General features: G+C 35.7%; 1 protein-coding gene across 6 annotated transcripts in view; it reads right to left on the bottom strand.

Moving 5' to 3' along the window:
* The window catches only part of METAP1D (methionyl aminopeptidase type 1D, mitochondrial), a 64,025-nt gene that overhangs the window by 15,955 nt on the left and 26,819 nt on the right, over nucleotides 1–21,251 (bottom strand). For 2 of the 6 annotated variants that reach the window (XM_067549244.1, XM_067549242.1), the window contains 4 exons: nucleotides 8,454–8,623; nucleotides 5,153–5,302; nucleotides 1,881–2,029; nucleotides 1,152–1,194 (listed from right to left, as the gene is read on the bottom strand). In XM_067549244.1, coding sequence (XP_067405345.1) covers nucleotides 1,152–1,194; nucleotides 1,881–2,029; nucleotides 5,153–5,302; nucleotides 8,454–8,623 — 512 coding nt within the window. Of the gene's footprint in view, nucleotides 1–1,151; nucleotides 1,195–1,880; nucleotides 2,030–5,152; nucleotides 5,303–8,453; nucleotides 8,624–14,057; nucleotides 14,174–14,984; nucleotides 15,048–21,251 lie in introns of those variants that run through there. The other 4 variants (XM_067549246.1, XM_067549245.1, XM_067549241.1 and 1 more) reach the window with 3 other exon arrangements.

A 21,251-nucleotide genomic window follows, 5' to 3' on the forward strand; every position in this document is an offset into this window, starting at 1 on the left:
GCGGGGGGCTGGAACAATTTTTATGGTGGGGGTACTGAGAGCCACTGAACCAAAACTGTAAACCCTGCATATGATGGAAACCACTTCAAGCTAGGGGATGCGGTAGCACCCCCAGTACCGGTACCTATGGCCAGTGGTGAATTTGGCCCGTTGTAAGCAATATCAACTTATCAGTACAGATAAGTGTATCAGGAGATTCTTTAATGGTTAAAAAAAGTTTCCCTTGTGAGATGATATTCTATTGCATTTATTATTGCAAACTAATGTTCAGAATTTAAGAATACATTTGTGTATACACTGGAAATAAATTGCCAAAGCTTTGGGGAAAATGAACACATTTACTGAAGGGAGACAAAAATAAGAACCATAAAGCATGATTAATCCCCATTTGAATACATGAAAATACCAAAAAACATCACAATTAAGTTTTCAGTTTCCATATTTTCTTGTTCTAATGCTAATTTGGTCAGTCTTTATTTAAATGGTGTAAATGACCACAATGTGAAAATGTTATGTCAATGGCTATATCACACTATCTGTTTGTGAGTAAAGGGTTCAAGGCTCTTATACCAGAAATGGAACACAACACTACCTTCAGGGATTTTAATAAATGTAGGGAACACTGCTAGCAAAAGAGTTGCTGTCCAAATAGACTGACATACACAGGCCAATGTAGCCTCTAATGACAGAGTAAGATAATGACAGGCCCCACTCAAAATCAGCAGGAAGAGGAAGATCAATCTTGGCAGAGTGAAGGAAAAATGCTGGCTTTCTTCATGTTAGCTCATCTCATACATATCTGTCTTCAGCTGCTGCCCAGTACTGTGGTGCTCTGCATTAACTACACAGTGGATCAATAACAATTACACCTTCTCAAAAACATGACACATAGCAGGATTGGGTTGACATTTCACTTAGGCCAACATTGATCTCAGTGCATCTGATTCCAGCCCTAAATTCAAGTCAGGCCTGGGTCTAGTTGGAATAAACACAGAGTTAAAAACAAAAAAGGAAACCAGCTGCTTGTGCCTTGGCTTAGAAATAAACAGCACATCCATCTGTGCATTCCACATTTTCAATCTATTGCTCTTCCTGTTGCTACTAGCAATTGTAAAGTTGATCAAAGACTATTTTTTATATGAATTACTCACTGTGACATCAATGTTGATAATATCTCCATCCTGAAGAGGTCGACTGAAACACAAACAGACAAAAAAAAATAATGGTGACAGACAGTTCTCAACAAAGGGAATATAAGAACAAAAACCTAATGACACACACACTCAAAATCTGGGGGGTGAAGGTGGGGAGATATTTTTTGGTGGAAGACGATGGAGACAAATAGAATAACCTTTTCTAATCTTCAGCTCTTGCTACTTAAAAAACAAGCGCACCCAAATATAATGTAATGACAAACAACAGAGAAATCATCATCAGGGTCTGAAAATCTACCGCCATACTTACTCTTACCTAATCTTACTAGTTTACAGTGATCTTATTTTACTTTGTGAGCAGCCTAGTATATTGCTAATAATAAAAATTTACATAAATTCAAATGTCTTCAGTTCCTTAAACTATGTGCATTTTGCAGAAAAATTAGAAGCATTTGCTGTATTGTATTTTTTCAGACTCTAAATTCTGGAGGCATCACACCACAATTTATGAGTGTCATGACAAACATTCAATTATGTGTTTATTATTATTACACACGCTCCCAAAGTGCCCATCACCACAGTATCATAGCATGTTATGCAGCTGCAATAGGTTTATAGGTGTTTTTCAGTTAAACTGAAACATGTTTAATATTAACCTGTAAGTTATGAACATTAGCATAACATTTTTTGTTTTCAGTGGTAAAATGTGTGTTATTAAGGGAATACCTGTCAGGAATACCATGGCACACCACGTTGTTCACAGAGGTACAAACAGATTTGGGAAAACCTCCATAGCCTAGAGGTGAAGGATAGGCATCTTGTCCGATTATTTCATGATGAACAATGTCATCTATTTGTTTAGTTGTCATGCCAACCTAAAATATTAAATAAAAATTATGTTGAAAAATATTGAAGACATTTTCTCTTGTTCACTGAATGTGGTCACAGTCACACACTTCAGTGAAATCTAGGATGATACAAATCAAATGCTTTGATACAAAACATTAAACTGTTTGATACTTTATAGAAACATTATGCTGTATTTAGGGAGAAATCAAGCACGCAGTAAAGGGAGCACTTAAAGGCTTCCAGAACACTGAAAATACTGTCTACTTTCTTTCTTTATCTACATTTGTTTTTTCAAGGCCACTATTTCCTACTGGCATCTCTTTTCAGAAGTGTCTGCTTTTCTTAACTTCCTTCCTCTCTCTTCCATCCCCCTTATATAATTAAAAATAGCTTCCATTTGTACTTACAAGTACTGTATTTAATGCTCTCAACCTTTTAAAATATTTGCAGGTATTTGTAGATAAACCTTTAATTCTTATGACTTGCAAATAAGGGTATGGTCCTATAGATGTCAATTATTTTTTCCTTCCAATTATTTTTGAAACCATTTAATTCATTTATACATAATTTAATATTTGGGTTCATACCTGGGAGCTGTTTGTATTACAGTGGGCACAGCAGTGAATATAGTCGTGAAATCTGCATTAGACTTTCCATTCTAACACCCTCAATTCAGCTACCTGCAATTTTCAGAAATGCTCATTTTTGACTGAAATTTTCTATACTCAATCCCTTTCTGAAAGTGAATTTTTTTGCAAGATTAACAGAAATGATTTAGCCATTTGTGACTTGTGAAAAAATGCCATAAACTCTATACACTTTAAATATTATTGCAGGCTTTCTTTCAATCAGCTCAAGCTCTGAAATGGTTCAAGATGAAAGTTGAAATTTGGTAAAGAAACCTCCCTCATTGGAAAGAAGGACCTTTGAGTGTTCCTATGAAAATTAGTTTTAATTTGAATGAGTTTTAAGCTTTTGAAAATCACACTTCGCACACATGCACTATAGTGGCTACAATTTTTGGATACTTTTTAGTATCATTTGGAATAAAGATAGGCTGCAGTGCAAGTGTTCATGTGGCTTTCCCAGCTGTGTAGTGAAAGATTTAATGATCACGCGTAGTGAATGAGGCAGTGCACATAGCATGCAAGGAATAAAACAAGGGCTGTTGTGTCCCCTTTACTTTATTCATGATGAAATGGTGGTTGGTCAGATGAAAACTACTGCCCTCGGCAGGGCTTAGGGATGCTGTGTTGCTGCCCTATTCCACAGCAACTGTTCCAACCTACATGCTGGAATAGTAGTCACAAGCCCTGCACACAGATAGTATTGGGTACTGTAGCCACAGGATCTGTACAAACACAGACCCAGAGCTCCCACCCTGTGTTACCTGCATAGGCCTTCTGTACGAGCTGGTGCCCTGCTCTTTTCTGTGGTGCACAAAAAGTGCATGGCACCTGTGTATGGCCCTTCAGTGGACAGTTCTGCGTAGCCTATGTGTGGGGCTTACATGTTCCAAAGAGCCTTTGGCCAACACTTCACACTGGGGACCATTTTGTTTTCATTGAAAATACTGTATGGTGGGCAGGGGCAGCATCCTCTTGTGGACCTCTTCTGCTACATGGGCATTCAGCCTCAACTCTGCCCCCTATGTGTATGCATTACAAGAGTGGTTCTCAAACTGGGGTACGTATACCCCTAGGGGTATGTGAGAAAAATCCTGAAATGGTGGACAGCACAATTTATTTAGTAAGATTTAGCAATCTAATCATTTAATCTCCTTTCAATTAAAACTGCAGCCACGCTGATGTACATTTCTTGCTGTGCAACTCATACAGAGGTTTTCAAACTGTGGGGTGTGCTGCCCTATGGGGGTGCAGAAGAATATCGGGGGGGAAGGGGTTGGGCAGCAAAGCCAGGTGGCTCTGCATGGTGTGGTCTGGGGAGGGAACGCCACCTCCATATCCTGACTCACCTCAGCGGGCCACCCAGCCTGTCTGTGTTGGGCCACAACCAAAAATTATAACTCAAAGAGGGGCTCAGCTCAGAATGTTTCAAAACTGTTTTAAAACTGCTGCATTAATTTTAATTTTAATGACAAAAATTTTAAAATTGAAAGCACTGACCTAAGAGTAGTGTTCATATAAATATTTAAAGTTAATAAAGATATTCAGGAACATTACAACAATGAAATTAATGAGAGTAGAAATAATGAAAAAAATGGTACACATGGACTTAAGGTTGCAGAAAAAATGTTATATTATACACTGTCGTCACAAAAATAGTATGTGATCATGTAATTAAAAACTGTAATTATAATGCTTATGCATGAGGGGGCAGAGTTCAGGGTATAACTTTGTCATTTCCTGACTTTTAAGTGCTTAACTGTGCAACATTCATTTTTTCTCAGTGTCTTTTTTGATACAAAATATATTTTACCTCCACATCCTCTTTATAGCACCACACTCATATTCACTAACTATAGAATATATTTCACCCAATCTTGTACATTATTCATTAAAAGAAAGGGCAAATTACCAAAGCATTTTCCATCTCCAAAGACTTTAAGAAGGTTCCCCTTTATTATATGGGAGGCATCCCAAAAAGTATTCTATAGAAAACATTATTGAAAACCAAGAGGTTTTCTTATTAGTGCACTCTGGTAAGGTGCCTGAAATCATGCAGCTGCACTCTACCATGGTTCTTTAGTTTGTGATGTGTCTGATCAGTTGGACGGATAATAAGATGCAGCAGAATGGAAGGAATAGCCCAATCCTTCAGATTTATGGAAATGTAGAGTTGGAAAGCAGAAAGTGTGAATCACAGCATTTGCTGTGTCACAAATCATATAGAATCCCATTGACCTTATGAAAAACCCATGTAACTTGGTAGGTCAGAATGCAAACCCAAAAGGATTACACTCCAAACACTGAGTAATTGTAATCACATCCCACACAGATCTAAATTATAAAAGAAATTAAACAGGCATGTCATATAGTGAAAAAACATAAAAAAGTGAATAACCCTCCTGTATTCAGTATGTAAGTTAATAGTAAATTAGATGTATATTAAAGAAAAGTAAAAATAATATAAAAAAAATAAAGCACAGAAAGCATCCAAGTTGTTACAGGACTTCATGTGACTGTTACCTTTAAACTCTTTCCAGCTAGAAGTAGAATGTGACGGGCCAGTTGACAAGCCTGACGAAGCCCTTGAATCTGATCTTCATTCTTAATTTCTATGTAGTCTCCCCAGTCTGGTACAACGCCTGTCGTCACATAGTCTGGCTTCTTTATGTACTTGGAGAAGAAGGATTGGAAATGAAGATCAGAAAACTGAGCATGACAATGGGATCATTTTCTCAGATAGTGCCTCCTGCTTCATGGCAGTTTGCCCTTTCTGTCACAGTGCTGACCTTCCTAAGCCATCAGGGCAAGCCCTCAAGGCTGCCTCAGTATTTCTTCCACTGCCCTTTTGAACTTAACATTGCCTGTTACTATTGACTTAGATAGTGTGTTAACCTTACAGTATTGAAATCCAAGATATTGCAGTAGTCTTTCAGTACAAATAGAAGTGGGCTTTAAAAATATCAGAGGAAGAATTAAAAGCTCATTATTTTCTTTTTAAACAAAGGTACATTTTATATAGAAGTCAACTAAACACACTCTCACCGAATGGATATATGTATAGTAATGTGGGCAAGTCCTAAGCTTCTTACTCAATTTCTTACTCAGACAAAATTCCCATTAACTTCAGTGGGAGTTTAGCCAGATTAAGAACCTCAGTATTTCTAGCTGTCAGCCTCATTCATGCATGAAGTGTAGTTGTAGCTGTGTCAATCCCAGGATATTAGAGAGACAAGGTGAATTTGGACATGGTTATACAGTATTATAAAAAGAAAAGTGTATGTGCAACATAATAAATATGAATGAAGTGAGAGAGAGAAGGCAGGTGAAGAAATATCTTTTATTGGACCAACTTCTGCTGCATCTCTCACCAACAGAAGTTGGTCTAACAAAGGATATTACCTTACCCACTTTGTCTCTCTAACCTCATTCATAGCTATTACACTGCACATACATTTTTCTTTTTATAATACTGTATAACCATGTCCAAATTCATTGTCTTCAAGGAAAATACATTTTTATTTCATGAAAAGTTCTCAGGCCTCATGCATGTAAAATCCTATTTCTGATTTTTTAAAAACATTATCATTCTAAGGTAAATATACAGTAATAAAAACAATAATATCTTACACATATATACAAGTATATTTCATCCTCCTAAGGATTCCAGGATATTTGCAAGCTATACATAATTATCACTTCACCCATCACAAAGGGCCTGGTCCTGCACCATTCAAGTCATTGCAAGAATTTTACAATTGACTTCAGTGGAAACAGAATCAAGCCCAAAATGCACACAGGATTAAATGGACATAGGACCAAGGCTGTAGGTTAGTTACACAGCAGCTGTTTAAACAGCACAGAGCAAGATTACACAACCTTTTGGTGTAGAAAGTGAAGAAGAATAGCGTATCCAATTAACTCTATAGGGGGACTCTAAGTAAGTAGACTAGAGTTACCCAAACTGATGTTTGGCCATCCCATGCTTACAGGAAGTAACATAGCATCTTTAATGACCCCCCAAGCCATCAAGACTTTAGGTTTACATCTCATTCAAACAACAGCACCCCCAGCAGCATAGTATCCACTCACAGCATACTAGGACATTAAGTTATTTCTAAATTAGAGGAAAAAATCCCACCTGCTGAATTACCAGCTCCATACCCTACAGCACTCTGAGTTTTCCCTTGAAGAACACTCATCCAATAACTGCCTAGACCTGACCCTGTTTAGCTTGTGAGATATGATGAGATAGCAGCCCAAGATGGTATAGGTGCAGACATTTATGTCTACCTTTTCTCACCATTTCTCCTTTCTGACAAAAATCTGTAAAATTCTTATGCCGTTTTTAATATAAATATTATTTCTGGGATATTGTGTAGAAAAAAATGCCCTTGTCCCCCAAATATATATATTCTTGTAATAAGTTTCCCTCGTTATTTAGATATTTCCTAAATTATTCATATATCCTACTTAAACTGTAATTCTGTAAGCAGATGAAAAATGAACTGATTAGACAACATGAGCATTATAATCTGTGAAGATTAGTTTTAAACATGACAGGTTATTTCTTTCTATTCATCCTGAAAGAAACATGTAAAGATACAAAATGTTTGAAAGTGCTACAGTTTTTCAAATCTTGGAAAAATATGTGTCTTGATCCCATATTCATTGTGTAGCCAAAGCTTCCATAATGTCTCAGTTTTAAGAAATCTATATTAAGCATCCTTAATTTATTCCCTCCATATCACTCTTTTTTAATCTGACTATAGGATAATATAAATATTTTATATTTTGTGTTAGAAATGTACTTTCTAGTAAAAATAAAAGAGGAATCTATACACATCAGTAAAAATACTATCCAAAATTATTTTCATTAAATAAAATGTATTAAACAGTCAGACTATATACACTGTAATTAAAGCAGGAAAAGGGAAATGGCAATAGCACACCTGTTAGAATAGCTCTGAGTAAAGTCATAATGGATTCAAAGGAGATAAAAAATATATTTTCCAAAAAACAATGTTTAGTCAATGACAGCAAAGGTTAGTTCATAAGTTACATAGGAGGGTAGCTGGCTGACATTTTGATGCATGCTTTCATCTAAACCTGAAATCACCAAATCACCAAAACTGCAGGAGGATGTAAATGTTTGAGACTTAATGTGTTAGAAATTTACATTGAAAGGGCAACTTTTTTGTGATCAGATGAACATGTGCAACTCCTGTTGACTTCTTCTGGAACTGCCTGCCTATATCAGAGATGCTGCTAGCCCATTGTGGGCCTAAGCAGGAATATTTTTCCTTCCCACTTATTCCCTTCACCCACCCCCTTAAAATACTAATTACATTATTTTCACAAACCAAAAAATATACCAGAACAGCACATACTAATACACTTGTTTAAAAGTCCATGTTAAATAAGAAGAATGGTATTGTGGGGGTAAAACTAAATCATGGCCACCCCTTCAGCTGCTTGGGATTCTAAGCAATTGCTTAGTATACCTACTGCCACACCGCCCATCTCCAAAAGGAGAATTTGGATTTTAAAGTGTTAAATGTTCTAAGGTGAGCAGTTATAGAAACAAACATAATATGTGAAGAACCCCCACGTTTAAACTCCCTAATGAGTATTTACACCACTCTGTTTAGCGTGACAGGGGGCTGAAAACTTCTCAGAGCACTATTCCTATTTCAAATCCCAAATCAAGTAACAAGGCCATGATTCAAACTCCCAATTGTCAGAGGATGAATGTACTTGATCACTCGTGCAGTCAATCTTTATATTGACTGAAAAAAGAATCAGATAGTAGAAATTACAGTACCTCAGGAACTGGGTAAGCTATAGAAACTGTAGCTGGCCAAACTATACTATAAGCAGCAGTTCTTTGTCTCTGGAAAAAGAAATATCTTCTTTGCTGAATGCTCAACTGCTTGTGTAAGTAGATATGATTGACTGGTGAAGAGAAAACTCCACAGCAGTGAGTCACACAACCTGTGAATAGAAATGTTTTTTTAAAATGGTTAAAGAAGTCCTTTCATTACAACCACATTACTAAGTGGTGACTATACCAAAGGAAAAGCCCTGGATAAAAAAAGATAAACAGATTGTATACAATAGCAAGTTCCAATTCACTAAGTTAATTATGATTTTTCTAACACAACATATTTATTGCCTATCTATAGCTTTATATAAATCTTGCATAATGAAAAAAAGTGTGTTAACATTTAGAAGCACTGAGAACAAAACACATATCAAAGCCTTATCTAGTAAAATACTAGATCTATTTTGGTCCGATGCATGAGAAAGTTGTGTAAATCCCCAGAGCATCAAGAGTAGAACTGACCCTATAATTGGGTCCTGTACTCAGTGACTTGTATTGCTAGTCTGGACATGAGGTTCCAATGCTTAGGGCAACAGTAAAACAAGGAACAGTATCTAGAAGTCAGGAGAGAGAAAAGGATGTAGAGAGGATAATTCATACCATTTTTCCATTTGTGTTTTGGTTGAATTGCTCATGTGTTCTGCTATGGCCCAGTGGATGACACTCTGGATCACTTGCATCGTGAACAAAGAGTGAGATTACGTTTTTTTGTTTTGTTTTACTTCCTGTTTTTCAGAGGAATAAGCTGGGCAGAAACATTTTTAGTCTTGGTTCAGGACAACAGAAGGGATTAAAACCCATCACTGAGTTGCAAAATTATTTAAATAATTTTTCCATCTAAATAACATGGAAACGTTGGCTAACATACCCCTTTTGTTGTAATAGATTGGTATAAATTAACATAAGTTGCTTCAGAAACATATTGGTAAGCAGGCACATAATGTGTCAAAAAGGGGGTAAATAATGTACCAGACAAGGAGGACCCAACACAAAAAACAATATAACTTTCATAAGGATTGTGTCGGCATCCTAGTTAATCAATAAGCTGTTTCAGTGTACTTTACCATTAAACATTCAATAACGCGTACAAGTATTTTGTTGGGAAGCATTATGGAGTAAATTTTTCATAGTAGATTAATTGATCTTGAAACGTGTCATATATAAAAGAATACACTAACACTAAGGTGGCAAATAACCAACACACACAATGACTCCTCAACAAAGGGGCCGAGGATTTTTTGTTTTGTTTCTTAAACCTGAGCTAACTTATTCTAGGTAGATTCAGAGAAATTAGCTATGGAGAAGGACTCTGGCCTCTTAAATCATCTAATGCAACTCTTTTTCAATGCACCACTTTTCCTTATAGTACATTTCCTATTGTCTTGTACAATCTAGTTTTAAATGTCCCTATTAAAATTATTTATTTTTCTTAGAACACACCCATTTCTTCCATATCAGGGATGCGTGCCATTTTGTTCTACCTCCCCTCCGAATGCACTTATTGTGGCCAGTACATGGAAATTTCATTCTACATTTACGTTTGGCTTCTTAGATAGACTTTTTACAGTGTTCCAGGGTATATATGAAGTACAAGAGTAGTAGGATACCCTTTCAGGGGCCCAAAAGTATAAAACAAATGGAATTATTGAATTAGCTCTGCCACAGAAAGGCTATTAATGATCTTTTCACATTTTGACAAGTGACAAGGTTAATAAAAATTGTTCATATCTTTATAGTACCCTGAGGGGGTGCAGAGGCCGTGCCATTACTAACAGGCTTCTAACTTCCTGTTTAGATCTCCCACAGGTGTACAGGGTGAAGTAATGAAGTAGGGCTGGGGGTCTGAAGATTCAATTTAGGTTCTCAGAGGAAAGCTAGGGAACTCTGTAAAAGTAGTTCCACAGTAGTTAGAGCATAGAGCGGCCACTAAGGAGGCAGAGCTTCACAGTTTTTAGAGGGCTGGGCTGTATCCCTAGCTGGGCTCATTCTATTTGCTTTTTTGTTTATGTAAAATCCTCAGCTTCTTTTATCATCTGCTATGGAAGAATGATACCTAGGAGAAAAAATTTGCTGGTTTTTTTTTTTTTTAAATTGCTGTTGACATGTACAGTTCATCCCCAAAGAGCCAAAAACTTAACTCAATGGCCCAACTTGCGTAAGTTTCCAGTGGCATTAAGTGCAGAGGCAGCAACTTTTAAGTCATCAGAAGTAGTAGTAATGAGTTGACTCATGTGATCAGGTCACCTTAAGATACACTCTATAAAGAGCTAATGAAGTTTCTTGCTCCTAGCACAAGTAGACACTTTTCAGTGCAGTTTTATACAGGCATAATAAAGAGGAACCCTTTTCCAATGCATTTAAAATGTATTCATTGATGGGTCAGCGAGAGTCCACCCAGATATCAGGATTTGAATGTGTATTTCAGATGCTCTCCTTCATGAATGGCATGCTGCCAATGCACCTGTCCTGCTACATAAAAGTTTAATTGGGGAAAAAAGGATGCAAGTGCACTTGTCAATTATTTGACAATAGAACTCTAAATGTTACAAATGCATGCTCTGAAATACATTAAATCAATTTATATTCATTGGTGCATTCCTATCAACTACCCCAAAATCAAAGGAATACCTTTTTATTTCGAGTTAAATTTTTACCTCTGTCCCATAAAAGACATACTATACGTGTTGTCAGAAGATAACAGGATAATAAGGTACTGTACTGTGTTGTTATTCCCCTAACTATTCATTACAAACCAGAAAAAAAAAAGTACTTGCACAGGTGAAATGCATAAACCAATTGAATGCCATTTGAGCATCACAAGAACTCTAACATAAATTGGTAAGAAATACAAACATAGGATAATGAAACCTTTATTAAAGGAGTAAAAATCAGTATCAGAAAAAATTTTCTCCTAAGGTTAAAAAATAATAGAATGGTATTACAAAAATAACACACTGTATTTATTTAGGGGAGAAAATATCTAGTTACTGTCACTTCCCAAAGAACGGATTTTTAATGTCTCTACAACTACTCAATTTTTAAGCTTCCCTATTCACAGCTAATTTGATACACCAACATCATCAATCACTAGACACAAGAACAACTGGCTGTGTTCCATAACTCTTGTCCGCAGACTCCCTAAGCCGCTGACACACATGGAGGCTGCTGTCTGTCAGAGTTCTGTTTACTTCTGTTATTCTACAGTTCACAGTGCATTTCCCTTGTTAAGCTGTTTTTGGGACATAAGTGTGTATATTAATTCTTAAAAGATATAATTTTATAAATGTATTGTTTATGATATTTCCAATGGGAATTATAAACATCAGGGAGATCTGAGTGAGAAAGCAGTAGCCTTGAAATACACAGATCATCATAGCAAAGGTGTAATGTTGACCATTTACAGAGTTTCTTTTTTCCCCTAAACAGTGAATCTGTGTTATTTTCCATGAATAAACAGAATAATTTTACTATCAGCAGCAATAATGAGAATTATTACAAGCATTACGAAAAAAATTACACCAGCACATAGTTTGTGCTGAGCACAGAAAATTATAGACAACTGCTTCCTTGACTCCACGGTGAATCACACTGTGCAGCCTATATGTGTGTATGTCTTTTGAAGCTGTTGGATCCCTCAGCACATCTTCCATGCTTTAATTTGTATTAATAATATAAATATGCACTGTGAGCTATTGCAATTTACCATATGAAATTATCTTTCATTGAAACTACATTTGATTTTCTTTTAACTGATTCAGCCAGAAAGGTTGAATACAGAAATCAAGTATGATGATGGGAGGGAAGCATTTTAAGTGACTAATTTTGCAGCACAATGTGCCCCATATTTATTAGCCTTTTACTCCAGGTCTATTTTAATTGTTATCTGTTCATGCATGCTACACTATATAATGAAATGCTCCCATCTCACCCACTGAGTAGTGAGGTTTTTTTATATGTATCTCTATTAATGACCCTTAATTAAGCTGATTTTAGTAATTTAAATGTAATTTTTCTTCTGGTCAACAAGTATTTTTAAGAGAGAGGTTGGGAATGAACTGTCAAATGGCTGCTTTTAAAATGTTCCTTATTTAATAGGAGAAAGAAAAAATGGTGTATGTTTCAATGTGTGTGGTCGGTCAACACTAAAACTAGAAGTCTACCTTATTCAACAGTTTTGAGTGCCAATACTCTCACATCATTAAGCTTTTTAATACTTGTTTAGCCAAGGTTTTAATATACCAATTAAGAAGCAGAAAAATTACTACAGCATAAGCTTCAGTCTGGTTCTACTGTACAGTAACTAAAAATGTATCTTTAAAAAGATACAGACAATATAAACATATAATGATCAATAGACTACAGAAGTATACCAGTAAAAATATTTATGGGATATCAGAATTAACACCCAATTGATTTAACACATATAGGCAATTCATTCTTGGTGAACTGAGTCTTGCATAACATAAAATAATTAGCAATTACCAATATTCAAACCAGTGTTTTGCTAGCTTATTTTCAACTATTGTGCATTAGTTCATCTGAATCCAAAAGGGAGTTTGGTGGTTTGCATGAAATATTCACATGAGGTGGGGGAGGGATGGCAAGTAAGAAATTAGCATTTTACATTTTTTATTTGCTCTACCAGATAATTCTAATCCTGGCACATAATTTTGTTTCTTCTGCCAGTTTTGATTTTTAAAAGAAAGGAACGATGTTTGAAGTGGCCGATTTAATAAGCACTATGGCTAAACAGCAGATGGACTTCAACCAGCATAACTAGAGTAAGAGTACACAATTTTTTATTGTTAATTACAAAATGTTTAGATACAAATTTTCAATGTTCCCATCTAAAATACTGGATTTGTGTTCCACCAGATCTTTAGTAGCACAGGTTATTGTAACGAAAATTTATTCAACATAACACTGATTTTGTAATGCCATGTGTTACAGAGGTGCACACGTGCTTTAAAAATAAAATGTGAAAGATTAAAGGTTCTTTCCAACTATATGTAACCTGTACAACAGAAGAGCAGCTCACATTTCACAAGAAATAACCTGTGCATTTGCTGAAGAAAAGAACAACACAGAAGAATGCCTCAGGCAGAAGTTGAAACTGACTGGGCAAAGTAGAAGAACAAGAGCCCTTGAAACTAAACAAAAGCAAATTCATTCTGTTGACAGATGTTGATTACATCAAAGCAATGAAGTACTTTCTTTCCCCCAACAAATACCTCCGCATTATCAGTACACGAGGGATACAACATATCTTAATCAACATAATCTTACATGTAATTTTTAAATTCAATAGAAGTATATTGTAATGAGGTCTTAACTATAGGCTTCTGTAAACAACAGTATATTCACATGGTCACGTCTCCATACCCATGCTGGTAACGCCATCATCAGTGCCTTACTGCTAGGGGTTAACTGCTCTGGCAGCCAAATAAAATACAGAGAGAGAGCCGTATAATTATGAAGACAGTCAAAGGGCAGGCTCTATTTTGAAATCTATTTGCACAGACAAGGTCTTCCAATTTGGCTTACAGGAAACTAGCTGGTAAAGGAGGTCTCCTTTTCTCCAGATGCTTTCCACACTTCTTTCCCACATCAAGAAATCATGGATATGGACACCATACACCACAGTTTCCTGGATTACAGACCTATATGTCATTACAGGAAGAAGATCAAATCCATATAACTAGCTTGTGAGAAATATTTTAATCTAATTGACAATATTCAAAAAAAGCAAAGCATATAAAAAGACTACTGAAAATGTTAATCTAGCAGCATTCTACACAAGACTTAGCCACAGTTAAGTCTTAGTTCAATAAGGTGTTGAAAAGGAGAAAAGAAAAAAAAAGCACAATAAAAATGTCTGTGTTTTAAATAACATGCCTGGGGAAACATAACATTCATCAGCATAGATATGCCTTTGGTTACAATTAACAATACATTAGTACAAATCTCTACATTTATGTGTTTATGACTGTGCAAAATATTGGCAAAAGCCCCAGGGTTCTTAAATACATAATGTTAAAACAGAATTTATTTCTATTAATTATTGAAATGAAATAGAAATTGATGACAGAAACTGGTTATTTAATACTGTAGCTAGCAGTCTTCCTGTCCCGTTACTCCGACCCCTGGAGGTTGTCCTGTTTCCATCAAAGTCAATGGCAAAACTCCCACTGACTTCAGTGGTGCAGGATCAAGTCCCAATCCTGGCATCACTGGCAACATCTCAAAGGCATGAAGCAAGTTGGATATTCTCTTCAGGGCCCAATACTATTTCCAATAAATTCAAAGTTTTGCCAGTGGCTTCACTGGAAGCAGGAGTGGGTCCCTTGTTTGTAGCATGCTAACAAAAATAAGAGTTTGGGATAATATTTGAATTTGTAAATAATTACATTAAAATCCACTTAGCATTTTCACAAGTATTGACACTGCTTATTATTTCTTTATATATCTTACATATTCATATTAAGATAGTTCAATACCATCTTTTCTGAGATAACACAGTTCTTGTCATTCTTCACTGAGCCCAGACCTAAAGCCAATAAAATAGATATTTTAGAAGTAGGTAAACTGGGAAACCATAAAATATCAGAACCTCTTCCACATACAGGAAGGATGACAGCCTGAGGGTACTCCAGCCCAATAATAACAACATTCAAGTACTAGTGCCTGGACTAGTGCCCAGGTCATGACAAGCCATGACCCTTCCCCATAGCTCTTTCAGGAAGCTGGCGCTGTGCCACACTTTATCAATAGCAATTAATAGTGTGTTACAAGTAAAGAAAGAGAGAAAAACATCTAATTTTACATCTTAAAAACCAATAGCAATATGACAAAAATCCCCAGTTCTTCAATTGATAATTCCCTGAGCAGTTGTTTAAAAAAAACAAAACAAAACAAAACAAAACAAAAACCCCACACACCAAAAAGCCAGTAAGATAAGTTAAATTTACTGCTTCACTGAGAAAATTCTGTTATAGGCAGAGCATATCGCCACTGCACACTAGGGTTTAGGATATACAAAACCAATATCTGAGTATAACTGTGTGAGTATTACAATCCAGGCTCCTTCATTCATTCATACCCCAAAGGAATTTCATTGTTCATTAAAGTGTGACTAGATTCCATATGCTTCTATTTTTAAAAGCAGGATTCTTAGCATGTCTGCAACACACAGACAGGCAGCTTCTTTGAGAATGAAATATTTTATCTTTCCTGTTGGGATAACTGGGTTTATTAAGACTGTACATTCTAATGAGGTTCTAAGAAAACAACGGATGTAATCTTACATCTGAATATTATTTCTACTAGTTTTTCTATCTCCAATCCAACAACGTAGACAGAAAACAAAAGTCAAGTGTTGTTTAGAGCACTAACAGCAGCAAAACGAAAAAAGTCACATCCAAAAACCTGGACAGAGCAATATTAAGAGTTTCACACACAGTTGATTCCAAAGAAATATAGGCCCCAAATCAGCACATGACATCTGGCAAATTTCAACTTTTCTAACTAGCAAAAGAACCATTCCTATTAACTTACTACATTTCTGTTAAGATGAAGAAAATAAATGCATTCATCTTAAAATGCACAAATTAAAACTAGAAACATTTTTCCTCAAGCTTGCACATTGAAATACATCTTAAGAATGATTTCTATTATAAGTATTTCATAACTAAAGAGTTTAGTCCAGCTTGAAAGAACAGTTGATATATTAACTACTTTGATTTTCTCAGAGAAATTATCATTGTTTGGATTAAGTATTTAAGTTTAAATAAAACATCATACAAAAAAACAGAGGTTGGTTCTGATAAAAATAATAAACAATTTAAACAATCACCTCCCTACACGCGATATAGAATATTGTTAATATGCACAAAGCCACAGCTATAACATTTATTGAACCCTACTGTTACAAATAATTTCAGATATTATATGGAACACAACTGTTTTTCAAATAACATGTTTATGTCCTATATACACTGCATTACTATTCTGATATACCATTAAATGTTAGTGTTAAAAAATAAATCTTGCTATAAATTCCTTGTTTCAACTTGAACTGGACAAATCTACATCCATATAGTCACAAAAATGCTTTACACATCATTTCTTTCATTGTACAAAACCATGAGAAAGATTGATAAAATAAGAGCATAGCTTTGCATAGACATTTTGTGGACTATCATGATAACTATATGGATTTTTTTTTTATGTAGACTCTCTAAGCTGCAGCAGTGAGAGTTGGTAGTTAATAACCTTTTCCCCAAATAAAAGATACCACCCACTACAGTAATTTGTCATCATATTAATATAGTTCCACATTTCTGCAGTTGAATCTCTAAGGAGTTAAAACAAAAGGATTCTTGAATCACAAGCCAGTGTTATCTCAACAATGAAGATAAGTATAAATGATGTTAGCAATTTCTACTGATAGAAATCTTTCAATAAAATACTTATAATTTTACTCTTGTTTGAAAATAATGACACCTAATCTAACCGTAAGTGTTTCCTGCTCTATGTCAAGTTTTGTTAATTATCTGTATTATCTTGTTTCATAAGAAGTGGCTCCAAGCATCTAAAAACACAATTTATACATTATAGGGGTTAGCCTCCCATTGAGAGACTTTACAAATGTAAGTTATATGCATCCATCCCTCAGCACATCTGTGATGGAGAACAGCGTTTTAGGGTATCTGTCATCTACTACTAAAATAATATTAATTTCACTATCTTTTAAACTATGAATTTGTTCTGCGCTCCTTACCCAGGCAAAGCTTCCACTAGAGTCAATGATAGTTTTGCCTGAGTAAAGATTGCAAAATTGAGCCATTACACTCTACAACCTATTCTTCCTAATATATGAGCAAATGTAATATTTTGTTTTTATGAAATTATGCTGGTGAGGGTTGGAGAGACAAACTCTTATTTTGTTACAGAAAGATACACTATACCAAAGATGTTCCAATCAAGAACTTACTATTATTTTTATGCCTACTACTCATTAAAATGCACTATTATTTCACTGCATTACTAGGACGTTTATTCATAAATGTGACATTTGATTCCCTGAGTGAATCTGAATGACAGGATTACATATCCTGTTTAGAAGAGTGTAATAAATATTGTTTGTTGTTGTTGTTTTTTTTAAATAGAAGATTTCACCTTACCTTCTTGCTTAAAATATACACAGATCTCCTTAGCATAAAAGTGCCTGTTTATCAAACACTGATACAGGAAGAAGTTGTTTACGTTTTCAGCACAACCAACATACATCATTTATGACAAAAAATATAAAAGCACTCCATAAGAAATGCTCAATCACTGTCAATCAGACACACTAAAATATACATAAACCAAAGTAAACGGTGTGAACTGTATTAGATTCAAACTGAACACAGAATTACTAATATAACAAACAAAAAAACAAATAATTATAAGTGACTCATAGACCTATTTGCACATCTCACAAAACTGTTGAAAAGGTGGGTAACCATAGAAACCTGACAGCCTAAATTCAATATTTTAAAATGTGTATTTATTTTAAAATGCAGGAAATGATGTCCCTATCTAATGACATTAATATTTTTCAAAAGCCCCAATTCTTATCTTTGTTTCCTAACTATTGTTCAAAATGATTTTTCAACACAATTACTAATAATTTACCATTTACATTTAATTTTATTCAAGTAAAGAACCAATTTAGTATCATTGTGCTATAAAACACATCAATATATTTTTAGTCCTGCAAATTAATATTTCTAACTTCCTTCTTTAATGTTTGAAAGTAAATAATAAAATGATACATAACAAATACTCTGATTTTAGTGCTTTATTATAAATTGTGTTTTGACATGTATACTTTTCTAAACTGAACACTTGCAAAAAAGACTACGCAAATTAACTGTTATAGCTGAAATGCTAATAGCCTTTTCAATGTATAGTTCTTTCTCACTGACAATTACAATTTGCATGGCTTAATATTTAATACTATGATTAGTACTAATGTCCTATATTTTACTTCATAATTTAAATGAGTAAAATATTATTTTGTAGTTCACTGGTTCCTATATTTAAGATGTAATGTTCAGTGTGTATTTCATTATGCAGATGAGCAATAGATGTTGTCTGACATGATTTAAATGGGTCAACAGTATTTTCCTATTCACATTAATCATTCAGACAGCTAGAAGAAAAATGCTTTGAAAACTAAACTAGAAAATCTGTTTTACCACTGACACCTACCACTAGTTGGTTTACTAACAGTACATATGTGCCGTCTGAGAACAGGGCTGCAGAAATAAGACATTAGAGGTCTGACACTGCTGTTCTTGCTCAGGAAAAACTGCCATTGAAGTTAATGGGACAAATTCACTCTTGGCATAAGTGCATGCAACTCCACTGAGTTCAAAGGAGTTGTGCCCATTTGTGTCAGAAGTGAATTTGGCACAAAGGATGTTTTGCGTGAATACAGACTGCAGAAAAACTCCCATTGAAGTAAATGGGAGCAGGATCAGGCCATTTATTATCAATTGTTCACAGAGTGCATGAAGACCACAGGCTCTATTCTCAAACTATGTAACCATCATCTAAGGCCAATTTTGATATATGGCAAATTGCAAGGAAAATTGTAATTTATAAATAATGTAGTATTGCTGTGCAAAGGGAAGATTTTCCACTAAGTGCTAGGGGAAGTGCATAAGTACAAAACAAGGTGGAAATTGATGGGGAAGGAAGGATTAGTTTCATCTGTCCAGTGAATGAAGAATTTACAACATTTAAAAAAATTGAGAGAACAAGCCAGCTTTCCTGGCACACAAACAGTGCTTACATGGCGGAAAGTGCACACAGAGCCAAAGACAGCATATTTGGTCTCATTACTTTCTAACAGCATTGCCTGAAAATCCCACCTGTTAAAAGACGACGATCCTGCTGATATAAAATGAGTTTTACTGACACTCTGTTGCAGGTGGTGCTTTACTCCACCTGCATATAAATGAAAGGGGAGACCAAGATCTAGTGTGTAGGCTGAGCTGTCCTTATGGAGGAACCGTAGAAGCCACCACACATGGGAAGGCGGCTTGGGCTGCATTATATATTTTTTCAAGTTCCCTAAGTGAATAAAGCCAAACCTTACGATGGAGGTAAATTTTGATTCATTGTAACTACTATGGACTGTGTTTTTAGCAGCATGGGGCAAGCCAACCTACTCACACTAGGGTTATAATTTATACAAGTGTTAAGCTGTTCTTATACATTTTCATTCATATTAGACACAAAGAACTTTTATTCTTGGGGGTTGCATGGTGAGACTGGTGTTAGTTTTCATTTTCTAGTCAGTATTTTTAGTGCATATTTTATGGCCATGGATCTGATGTTACATGTGTCTAACTGGTGGATCACCCCTTCTTAAAGGCAATCGAAGCACAGGTGTCCAGGGTGATATTTTTTAAGATCTATTAGTAATCTTTGCTACTATTGACAAGGTGATGTTGAGTCATCTGTGGACCCCAGCTAGGATACATCAAAGTGTTTCAGTTCTTCCCTATCAACTGGTAGGTAATTGTTCATCTGCTCAAAGGACTCTCTTCTCAAGGGGTTTGTGCTATGATCTTATCGTCTTCAAATATATGAAGTAACTGGGTGAGCTGTTAAAGTTTGTGCTGCAATGCCATCAATATGCAGGTGACATACAGCTCTACGTTTCCCCCCTCCCCACAAAATGCGGGGTAATGCAGTCTCTTTGCTTTCCCAATGCCTGGTAGATGGTGGGGGGCTTGAATGAGAGTAAGTTAGTTAAGGTTCAATCCAGATGAGATGAATGTGTTGTTTGGTAGGCAGGGGGAACCAAACAGAAAAAGAGAGGCAGGGATGGCATCTTTCCTGTTGATGCAGATGCTTTATGCATTTGGATAGCAATCTGTGGGTGTTTATGAATCTCCTATTGCTGCTAGAGTCTCAAGTGGCATTGGTAGTAGTCTGGTGCTTATTTAAACACAAAGGATCTCAACATAACCATTAATGTCTATGTGATCAAACTAGATTACTGCAATAAATTCTACTTGTTCTACATATGAAGCCACTTGGAGGCTTCGATTATTGCTGAGTGTGACTCTGCTTGCTAAATGGTGTTAATGATAAGAATCACAACACATCTGTTCTCCAGAAGCTGTACTGGTTTTCTATTCACTATTCTAGGTGCAATACAAGGTTCTTGGCTTGTATGGTTTGGACCGTGGCAACAAATGAACTACTGCAGTGCTTTCATTAACCATCTCTAATTTTCCAGTGCATTGAACTACATGCGGTGGTGTATTATCTAGTTTCCTCTCTTAGCCTGTACAACCCCTAAAGGCCAGAGTCAGTTCTCTGATAACTCCATTTCCCATGTAGCATCGTTGCCCAAGTGCAGGTGTTTTGCCATTGCCTGTCCATGTCCAGCAGGAGTGTTCCACCGGCCACAGGAGTGTCCATAGCCACCAGGAGCGTACCACAGGCACACCATTTTATTATGATGACCATAGAAATGAGGGGAGCTTGGTAAGTGTGGAATATTTTCCTGTTCAGATTAATGAGGCATTACTATAATGAAGAAAGTCCATGATATGTAGGTACAGCTTGATGCCATCATCAGCAGTGATTTGGTGGTTTATCTCTAGGGTAAAATTATATAATATGCCAAAACAGTAGCCATCCAAATAGTGGCCTTGGGTGTTTAGTCATGAC

The sequence above is a fragment of the Emydura macquarii genome, unplaced genomic scaffold (genome assembly GCF_026122565.2).
Source record: "Emydura macquarii macquarii isolate MOO-44397 ecotype Brisbane River unplaced genomic scaffold, CSIRO-AGI_Emac_v2 contig_1253, whole genome shotgun sequence".
NCBI classification, from domain to species: Eukaryota; Metazoa; Chordata; order Testudines; family Chelidae; genus Emydura; species Emydura macquarii.